This window comes from Podarcis erhardii, assembly GCF_964252035.2.
Source record: "Podarcis erhardii genome assembly, chromosome: 3".
Taxonomy (NCBI): Eukaryota; Metazoa; Chordata; class Lepidosauria; order Squamata; family Lacertidae; genus Podarcis; species Podarcis erhardii.
The window spans coordinates 21,806,588-21,817,626 of NC_138507.1; the positions used below are offsets into that span (position 1 = coordinate 21,806,588).

General features: G+C 46.6%; 1 protein-coding gene and 1 long non-coding RNA gene across 2 annotated transcripts in view; one reads left to right on the top strand and one right to left on the bottom strand.

Annotated features, from left to right (window-relative positions):
• The window catches only part of ATAD2B (ATPase family AAA domain containing 2B), a gene marked incomplete at its 3' end in the record, with an annotated part of 53,045 nt that extends 48,948 nt beyond the window's left edge, over positions 1-4,097 (bottom strand). Inside the window, exon 1 of the mRNA XM_081856785.1 lies at positions 3,590-4,097. Coding sequence (XP_081712911.1) covers positions 3,590-3,772 — 183 coding nt within the window. The remainder of the gene's footprint in view (positions 1-3,589) is intronic.
• A 131-nt stretch (positions 4,098-4,228) lies between these two features.
• Positions 4,229-6,310, top strand: LOC309339387. Its single transcript, XR_014155282.1, has 3 exons — positions 4,229-4,424; positions 5,044-5,156; positions 5,991-6,310. It is a non-coding gene; the product is annotated as an uncharacterized lncRNA (long non-coding RNA).
• Positions 6,311-11,039: the final 4,729 nt, after the last annotated feature.

Here is an 11,039-nt window from a genome sequence, read left to right on the forward strand (position 1 = left end):
GGCACATAAGACTTAACAGCAATGAACATAAGTAGTGCATGTAATTTGCATGATATTCCATCGGAAATAATCAAAACAATGCTGAACAGAATCAGCATCAGATTTCTAAGCAAATAACGTTTTTTTAAAAAATATTGAAATAAGCCTACAAAAAAGGCAATATTGTGAAGCATTCCACTTGTCAAACAAGGAACAGATAAGGAAGAATGACAAGAAACGACTGCAATCCAAGATGCACTTCCAAAGAACCCTCCTCTTCAATGGAAAGAAGACGGCATGGGGATTCCCCCAACAGCTCAGGATAGAACAAGAAAATCCCTGCATGTACGCAAAGCTCCATAAGCGCATTAAAACAGCTGGCTAATATTCAGGATCTAGTTCCCAATACAAATATTTCAAATATAGCATCTGTAGTTTTTTGAAAGAATACTTAAGAGACTCACTTGCCTGGCCTGAAAGACATTTTTCAAACACTTATACCTATATCTGCTGTATTAGGCGCATTTCACAATCATATGCATCTCTTTCTATGAGACCGAAATTAGAAACTATTAGGTGCACTATGAAAGTACATAACTGTCCTAAGAATCTGAACAGGCACACAAGCAATTTTAAAGGCATATATCTGAAATTAGTTTTCCATGTTATCATGGATGGATGTAAACATCTTTAACATTTTCACTGTCAGTAAATTTATACATACTCACCAATCTTAAATGCTTATGATTAAATTTAGGCTTCAGTTCTACAGCAATTACCTGGGAGTAAGTCCCAATGAACTCAGTGGGATGTACAGTGGTACCTCGGGTTACATACGCTTCAGGTTACATACACTAACAGGTTACAGACTCCACTAACCCAGAAATAGTGCTTTAGGTTAAAAACTTTGCTTCAATATGAGAACAGAATCGTGCTCCGGCGGCACGACGGCAGCAGGAGGCCCCATTAGCTAAAGTGGTGCTTCAGGTTAAGAACAGTTTCAGGTTAAGTACGGACCTCCGGAACGAATTAAGTACTTAACCCGAGGTACCACTGTACCTGAGTAGCCATGCACAGCATCATGCTGCTGTTTTATTAAATGGGTCTTTAAGCATTCTTTATAACTGCCAGTGCCTTTTCTCTAAAAAAATTTTTTAGCCATACTCTCATTTTCCTACTTATATTGAAATACTGCCCCTCAATGAGGCCAAACTTAAGATTCACTAAATGTTTAGGGGTATACGTACCCCTGCATTCCTCCAGAAAAAAAGCACTGCAAACTACTAATACTCAATAGGTTTTTAAAGTCTTTTAGGAAAGATATTTCATATTCACACATTGTAAACTAGTTGGGTTCAGATCCAAACCCCATAAGTTTATGTAAGTAAAACAAAAGATGTGCTTCAGTGTCCAAGGCTATCATACAGAATCACTCAACTGCTCTTTTTAAGTTAAAAATAATTGGAACATTTTATACATAACATACAGTACTTATACAGTACTTTTGATGACCCATTGATCAGGCTACTTTGTGACTTTACAAAGCAGCAACAGAAACAACACCCTTTAATACATCTATGTCTGTCCCTACAGAAACAACAGATTGGCTGAATGTGTCATGCCAGGAATTTATAATTTCTCACATTTGAAAGGTTGACAGATAATGCTCACATACAGTATTTAAAATAAGGTACCCTGAACAGGGTATAATAAGATTCAGTTGTGATTCTTTTTAAAAGTTCATGACTGCTTGTCTTTTTTTTTTTATTTTTATAAATAGTTTTTAATGGATAACAAAGATACGTATAGTGTTGCTGTTTTCACACAGTCCTATCTACAAGTCAGTTACATTCAGTGTGAAACACTGCTATCATAAGCATAAGGTTGGGGTGGCAGAGAAAGGTGTGCGACAAAGTAGGGGGGGATGATTTTTCCTTCATTTACATAGTGCATCGCCAATGAAAACTAATAAATAGATGAAGAACCTATCCACATTACTGATTGTCATTAAAAAAAAAAAAAAAACTATCCGGAAATGTAGGCAAATAACTAATCAAAGAGTCATACAGAGTTAGAAGGGACCACAAGTTAGAAGGGTCACCCAGTCCAACCTTCTGCAATGCAGGAAACGTTTGCGCAAAATGGGGTTCAAACCCGCAATCCTGAGATTAGGAGTCTCATGCTCTACTGGACCGAGCTATCGAAACGTTCCTCAGTGGTAAAATTGCATCTCTATCCAAAATTGTCAGAATTACCCAGTTTCCCCTACCCTGCCAAACAGGAAACAGTTTTTAATAAAGAAAACTGCACTCCATTTAGGTTTTCTAAGAAATTTACAAAATTGGCAGTTCTAAGCCTAAACTTTTTTCTTCTTCCCCATGTTGTCCTTTAAAATGCAGTCCCAGCATAGGCCAGCGGGGGAGCCTCGCCGTGCCCCAGACAGCTGGGTGGCACAGCAGACCCTGCCAGTCTCTCTGCGCCTCCTACATACAGGAGACGGGCGAAAGAGAGCAAGAGCGCACATTGGGGTTTTTGTTTCCTCTCTCTTATCAAATGCCCCTTCTTCGCCCGAAACCGCCTCTACAGCTACTTCTTGAGCCGCCCAACCAGCCACACTTTGCTCTTGGCCGCAGCCAGCAGCGTCCTCCTTCAGCTGTGCAAGCTCACACAACACGTCCTACCTCAAATGACCTCGGTTCGCTCACTCGCATAGAGAGCTGCTGCAAAAAAAAAAACAACCCCAAGCTCCCTCCCGGCTCGCTGCTCACGTCCACCTCTTGCAACAGAGCCAGACAAGCCCCGATGCTTTCCACCCACCCACCCTCACTCTGGCACAACACCAAAGCAAGGCGGCCAGCTCGGATACAAGTAAAGGACCCCCCCCCTTTTCCAGACTCTCGTCCCACAAACCAGACAAGCCTCCGCACACATACAGAGCAGCAGAAGCCCCACCAAAAAAAAAACCACAATATTGTGCTTGCATGCAAAACACGCAAGCAGTCAGTCACCCTGGAGAAGTTCAGCCGGAGCCCCTTCCCCTCCTCTTGTTGTTGTTCCTGTTCATTACATCTGTAGACTGCCCTTTCACCCGAAGATCGCAGGGCGCTTCACAACAGAAAAACCACGCGAAATTAAACCTGAATACAAACAACAAATGGATAACCCCCCCACACACACAAACACATCGAGAGTTTTTAAAAGGACACAGATGGTTTAATTGGGAGAAAAGAATGCTTTCGCCCAGGCCCGGATTTATGCAATGAAGGTACCAGGCGAATGGGGAGCCACCACAGAAAAGGCTCCCCAAACTCCTTCCCCTGCTGCCACCCTCCGGAAGAAAATCCCCGTCCTCGCAGGGTCCGGATCAGTTCTATGGGGGGTTTCCTTCTGAGGTACATACTGCGGCCCCGAGCGGTCGCGCTGCACTTCAGCCCCTCGGAGCGAGACAATGAGCCAACGCACCCCCCCCCCGCAAGCTCGCCCCTCTACCCGCCTCCCCCCACCCCAATGGCTGACCCACACCGACAACGACCCCTTCTTCGCCGCTACGGGACTTGCCCCGAGTCTCCCTCCCTCGGCACCCGCCTCGTCTTCCTCTCCCCCCACTGACCCGGGCCGACTCTTCATCCTGACCGGCGGCCGCCGCTGCTGCTGCTGCCGCCGCCGCTGCCCGAGCGCTGGTCCTAGACAAACGGGTCCTGGACGAGATGAAATGGCTGCCGGGCCCGGAGCCTGCCGCCGCCGCCGCCGCTTTGCGGGAGAGGCGCAGGGAGCTCTTTCGGGTGTTCACCATGGCGCCCCCCTCCCGCCGCCGCCTCCTCAGCCGCCCCGGAGAGGGAGGCTCAGTCTCTGGCGCCGCCGCCGCCGCCTCTGCTTTGGGGAGCGGCGCCTCAGCCGCCGCCGGGCGAGGAACAAGGGCTCGAAGGGACGCGGGGAGCTGCTCCTCCTCCTCCTCCTCCTCCTCCTCTAGCTCAGTCACACACTAACTGGCCGCCATTACTTGGTTCCCTCTCCCCCTTTCTCCTCCTCGGCCCGCTGCCGCTGAGGGGCGCCGGTCTGCCGCCGCCGCTCATAGGGCCGCCTCTTCTTCCACCGCCTCCTCCCTACCCCTGGCAACATAGAAGTGAGGGGGGGGGGGCGCCGGGAGAGATCGACGGAGAGCGTGACGACGCGCGGCGTCCGGAACTTCCGGTCGTCGTTGGAAGGGCCCTTTCGCGTCTCTATGGTTGAGGCCCGCCTGGCACGCTGGAGTTGTTGGCGGGGGCGGGGGGAAGAGCCGCAAGCGCAAAGGAGGTTTGGCCCGCCGGGTCCGTTTTCCGCGGAGGGGAGCCGCCACCTCCTCCGAGTGAACGCGCCGCCCGGTCGGGCTACATTGGGGCCACTAGGCCCGTTTTTTTCCCCAGTAAGAGGAAGTGCGGCATAGTGGTTAGAGCGGTCAGACCTAGGTAGTCGCCACCAGAGAAGAATGGCAGATTAAACTGATGGGTTATACTGAAATAGCAAAAAAGAAAAGAAAAAAGGGGAAGAATTAGAAACCAGGGAGACTAACATTTTAAATAAGGAACGGGAGAAATATATCATTTACCTTAAAAAGCACACCATTGTAAACAATTAAAATTACGGTTACAGATAGGTAGCCGTGTTGGTCTGCCAAAGTCAAAACAAAACAAATTCCTTCCAGTAGCACCTTAAAGACCAACTAAGTCAGTTCTTGGTATGAGCTTTCGTGTGCATGCACACTTCTTCAGATACGGTATCTGAAGAAGTGTGCATGCACACGAAAGCTCATACCAAGAACTGACTTAGTTGGTCTTTAAGGTGCTACTGGAAGGAATTTGTTTTAATTAAAATTACGAGTAGGGTTGGAATGATACTTGTTGGGCTATGGTTGTACTGGAGATACATAGAGAAGGTGCAGAAGGAAAAAAGTTAACATAACCTGCAAAAGGGGAGGAGGGAAGTCCGTTGGAATTTACTGAATTCTCTTCTTGTTTTGATTGTTTGACGTTTGTAAATTTCAAAATCTGAAAATTAAATAACTTTTTATACTTTTTAATAAAATAGAATTTCAGGACCCGGGAGACCAGGGATTTTAGAATCCCCACTCAGTCATCGACCACACTTGTTCACCTTGGGATGATGGCTGCCTCTTAACCAGCCTCTTGGAAGAAAATATGGTATATAAATGTAATAAAAGCACACACACAAATTCCTTGTCTCTTGATGGGATGGCCAGGTGCGAAAGAGGCAGAGCTCCTGCACCTCTCAGTAGTTATGCAGAAAAGGGGGTGCTTGGCAGAGGCAATTTCGTTGCTGCCTAAAACACCTCTTCTGCATAGTGGTTATTATTGTTGTTATTGTTATTATTCTTTTCTTCCAACCCCAGATTTAGGGCAGTTGCCCCACACAGGGCACCAAGCTGAGGGGGCACATCACCATCATACCTATATTCATATAGGTAACTATTGAGAATATCCATTTAAAAAGCAACTGTACAAAAAGTAATTCTTGTGAAAATAAGAAATATATAATGGGGAGGGGCCTCAAATTTTGTGTTCTTTCAGGGCACCATATCACCAAAGTCCATTCCAGGCTTTCCTCAGAGGATCACGGGGCAGCTTATACTATAAAAACACAAAAGCACATACCATAGTAACAAGCAAACTGCCCGCCGCCAGCAGCAGTTTAAAAGGCCATTGATTGTTTAATTGGCCAAAGGCCTCGGTGAAGAGGAAAGATTTTGCCTGGTACCTGAAATATAGGTAACAAAGGCGCCATGCAAGCCTCCCTGGGGAGAGCATTTCGCAAGCGGAGAGCCGCAGCTCAAAAGGTACAGGAACCCTGTCCTCTTAAAAATCAGTGTTTTGTGGTGAATGTGGCAGGGCTGCAAAATAATGGGTGAGGGAGGTTCTTCACCTTTCCGATAAAGAAATGTTGCTGGCCTGTTGTAGTTCTTTGATCAAGGAAATAAAGCCCCCAAAATCTTAATTATTTCCTTTCATTCCTCCTAGGGAAAGAATTCACACCCACCCAGGAGAAAATCCATACAGATTATGGCCACCCGCAGGATAACCCACTCTCCACTCCTGCTCCTTGTTAGTTAATCTGGGATAATTTGCTCAACTCACCAGTAATGCTCTCACAACTAATACAGATAAGAATCCCCGTTTCACCTGAAAGAATCCCTGCTTCACCTGTAAACCTTCACTGCCTTCATTGAAATAGGCATGGGAGGAAATTGCCCATCTTCTTTTACTCTGGTGCAGCATACAATTTTTCTTTTTTAAAAATGCATTATAAATAACATTGAACCAATGAACAACTCACTAATCATCCTGATCATATACATGTTTATTTATATCATAAGAACATAAGACAAGGCCTGCTAGATCACACTAAAGGCATTCTATGCCCACAGTGACCAACCAATTTTATTTGTTCCAATTTATAGCCTGGCCATCTTCAGCTCCAGTGATGCCAGGACAGGGCATTAAACTCTAGAAACACACAATAACTAGGGTCTGTTCCCCTGCTGTGTCTGCTGGACAGCCCCTCGCCATTGCCCCCACATTAACTCCCTAAAGCAGCAATTTCCAAACTCTGCCCTGCAAAGCGATTGGAAATAAAACTGCACTTTCTTTGGCATAAGGACAGCGATGGTGCTCTGTGATTAATTTCTCTCCTGAAAAGTGCTCCACAACTAAAAAAGTTTGGGAACTGCTGCCCTAGACCTTCCCTTTCCCACCCTACACAACCTCTAAGCTCCCCTTTCAACTTTCCAACCACATTTCTGAACCTACTTTTCTATTTTACAGCCCCCCCCACAAACCACCACCCCATGGTAACCTCAATTTTCCTCCTTCCACACATTTCTTTTACTAAGCACTCTATCCACTTTCCACCCAATTATGAAGTCACTATCCCTCCCTGTTTTACAAATCCTTTTATGCCCCTCCTTTATGGTCAGCCGGGCCCACTCCCACTTCCAGTCAGTCTTTTTCTTTTTGCAACCCCATTCTCACCTTAAACCCCCTTTTCCCTCACCCTCCTTACTTTACATTTACATCTGGAATGTTGTTTCTTGTCATGCAGTTTAGAGTCACATCTGGTGCTGTGCACTATTTTGCCATTGGTCCTCTGCACTACCAGTATGTAGTTCCCCAGGAGGTTGTCTGTGATGTAATTTGGGCCGATTCAGCACCCCTGCTCGACAAACTTAGGCGACAGTAAAGGTAAAGGGACCCCTGACCATAAGGTCCAGTCGTGGCCGACTCTGGGGTTGCGGCGTTCATCTCGCTTTATTGGTCGAATGACTAAGCTCCTTCTGGCAAACCAGAGCAGCGCACGGAAACGCCATTTACCTTCCTGCTGGAGTGCTACCTATTTATCTACTTGCACTTTGACGTGTTTTCGAACTGCTAGGTTGGCAGGAGCAGGGACCGAGCAACGGGAGCTACCCCTGTCGCGGGGATTTGAACAGCCGACCTTCTGATCGGCAAGTCCTAGGCTCTGTGGTTTAACCCACAGCGCCACCCGCGTCCCATAGGTGAGTGTAAGCCCCAGTAAACTCTATGTGATACTTATTTCCAGAGGAATGACGCTGTAATTCTGTGCCGTGGTGTTCACTGTTTGTGAGAGAGTTATTTGATGTGTGTGTGTGTGTGTGTGTGTGTGTGTGTGTGTGTATCAGTGCTGCTTTGCTTTTGGAAGTGCTTGGAATGGATGTGTTGTGTAGCTGTATAGGGACGCAGGTGGCGTTGTGGTCAAACCACTGAGCCTCTTGGGCTTGCTGATCAGAAGGTCGGTGGTTCGAATCCCCGTGACGGGGTGAGCTCCCATTGCTCAGTCCCTGCTCCTGCCAACCTAGCAGTTTGAAAGCACGTCAGTGCAAGTAGATAAATAGGTACCGCTGCGGCGGGAAAAGAAATGGCGTTTCCGTGCGCTCTGGCACTCGTCATGTAATCATGCTGGCCACATGATGCAGAAAACTGTCTGTGGACAAACACCGGCTACCTTGGCCTGAAAGCGAGATGAGTGCCGCACCCCATAGTCTCCTTTGACTGGACCTAACCGTCCAAGGGTCCTTTACCTGTAGCTGTAACATTATAGTCAACAGTTTGAATCCCCGTGACGGAGTGCGCTCCTGTTGTGCGGTCCCAGCTCCTGCCAACCTAGCAGTTTGAAAGCATGCCAGTGCAAGTAAATAAATGGTACCGCTCTGGCGGGAAGGTAAACAGTGTTTCCGTGCACTGCTCTGGTTCACCAGAAGCGGCTTAGTCATGCTGCCACATGACCCGGAAGCTGTCTGCAGACAGACGCTGGCTCCCTCGGCCTATAGAGCAAGATGAGCGCCACAACCCCAGAGTCGTCCACGACTGGACCTAATGGTCAGGGGTACCTTTACCTTTAATATTATTGTTGGCTCTGTCAGGTGTAGCCATGACATTCTGCTCATTTCTCAGCTGTGCAAATCCTTGCATAGGGCATGCTAGAACAGTTACACGGGTACAGCAGTGCTACATAAGTCCCTTGCACTACTGCGAGCTCAGTAGCCCTTAGTAGCAGCAGTGTACGGTAGTGGCAAAAAACCTTATGCTGGTGATGGTTCACTTGGAATCTTACTAGATCAACTGCCAATCTAGCAGTTCGAAAGCACACCAGTGCAAGCAGATAAATAGGTACCTCTGTGGCGGGAAGGTAAACGGTGTTTCCGTGTGCTCTGGTTTCCGTCATGGTGTTCCGTTACGCCAGAAGCGGTTTAGTCATGCTGGCCACAGGACCTGGAAAGCTGTGTGTGGACGAACGCCGGCTCCTTCGGCCTAAAGGTTAGTTGAGCGCCGCACCCCATAGTCGCCTTTGACTGGATTTAACCATTCAGAGATCCTTTACCTTTTTTACTTTACTAGATCCTAGCATTGATTTATATTTCTTTCTCTCTTTTTTTTTTAAAAAAAAGCACATTAATCTCTTTAACATGTATTCCAAATTCTCAAGCAAGCAGTATGCATTGGAACAGTGCCCAGAGGCCCTTTCAGGATTAGGAATCTGTGTATTAAAGCAGCAGAAACATATGGTGAGGGGGGAAATCATTTTCTGAGCAGTCTGGAAACAAACTGATGGGCCCAGAGTTTAGTGATCTCATAGGCTGTTATAATTGTTTTTTGCCAGTATCGTGTTCTGTTTGACTACAGCCTGTTTTTTTGTTTTAAAACAAAGGAGTCCTTAAAATGTTTGCTAGATCATTTTTTCCAACTCTGTGATTCTATGATTCTCTTCCAACTCTATGATTCTATGATTCTATTCCACATTACTGGATAAGAATCTAGGTTTTTTTTCCACCTTCCTGATGCAATAAACGAAAAACTTAGCTATGACAATCCCTGCAACTTCGTGCAATTCTTCAGGTGCTTGTGGTTGAACAAATTGTTAGAAGATCCTAATGTTCCCTCTTTACTGGAACATACTTGGTAGGCTCTAGCAGGCATTTTAACCTGCATGGGTATTGACATTGTTGTTAAGACGGATTTAGACGGGACAGGATTAATGGAAACAGAGGTACTGCTGGAGATTCCCCTTATCAGTCTTGGCATAATTGCCAGGGAACTCATTTTAGAAAAGGAGGTTGGCTGATTCTTCTTAATAGCTGGCTTTTCCTCCGGTGTTCTGAATGACTGGGAGACATGTAAAAAAAGGACAGGACTTTTTTCTGCACCTTTGCTGATGAGTTCATACAGGTCTGCATGGGTTTGGGGTAGATGCCAGTGGTGGGCGGAGCCAGAGACAAAGGTGGGTGGAGCAACATGTAAAGGTAAAGGGACCCCTGACCATTAGGTCCAGTCGCGGACGATTCTGGGGTTGCGGCGCTCATCTCGCTTTATTGGCCGAGGGAGCGGGTGTACAGCTTCCGGGTCATGTGGCCAGCATGACTAAGCCGCCGCTGGCGAACCAGAGCAACGCATAGAAACGCAACATGTACTCTTACCTTTGTACCATAAGCCACATAAAAGCCAGAGCTCTCTACATGCACACACATCTCTTCACACAGGCAAACAAGAGACATGAGCACAGTTCAAGAACGCATTCTTGGCATGCAAGAACATTCAAGGAAGGGGCAATAAAGGCCAGTGGATGGTGTGGCCTAGAGATGGGCATGACTTGGGGACAGTCCCCACTTATTCCCTGAGTCTGAGGTTCCCAGCTGCTGCTGTAAGCAAACTAGCTACCTAAGAGCATAAGAAGAGCCCTTCTGGATCAGACCAATGACCCACATAAATTGTAGAGTTGGAAGGGACTCCAAGGGTCATCCAGTCCAAGTCCCTGCGATGCAGGAATCTCAGCTAAAGCATCCATGACAGATGACCATCCAACCTCTGCTTTAAGAACCTCAAACAGCTCTTGTTGTCCAAAAGATCTTCCTGATGTTTACTCGCCTTTCTTGTAACTTGAAGGCATTGGTTTGAGTCCTACGCCCCAGAGCAGGAAAAAAACAAGCTTGCTCCATCTTCCATGTGACACCCCTTAAGCTATTTGAAGATGCCTATCATACCTTCTCTCAGTCTCCTCTTTTCCAGGCTAAACATGCCCAGCTCCTTCAACTGACTTGGTTTCCACACCCTTAATCATCTTGGTTGCCCTCCTCTGTACATGTTCCAGCTTGTCAATATCCTTCTTAAATTGTAGCACCCAGAACTGGACACAGTACTCCAGGTGTGGCCTGAGCTATACTATAACTTCCTTTGATCAGAACACTAGACTTCTGTTGAAGCAGCATAGAATAGCATTAGCCTTTTTTTGCTGCCGCATCACACTGTTGAGCCCCATGTTGGGCAAAAGATTCCGGAATCGTGGGGGGGTTGCACTAGATGACTCTATTGGTCCCTTCCAATTCTATGAAAAATCTCAATAGAGTTTGTAATAACTTTCATGTGCAACATAAGCAGCCAAGTGACTGCCAGCACCACACATCTATAAAAATATGTACGGTGTAGAACTTTTCCCACAAACTAGAGAGTTCTTGTGCAGAAACACAGGCGTACATTGGTTCATAATGCTAACTCAAT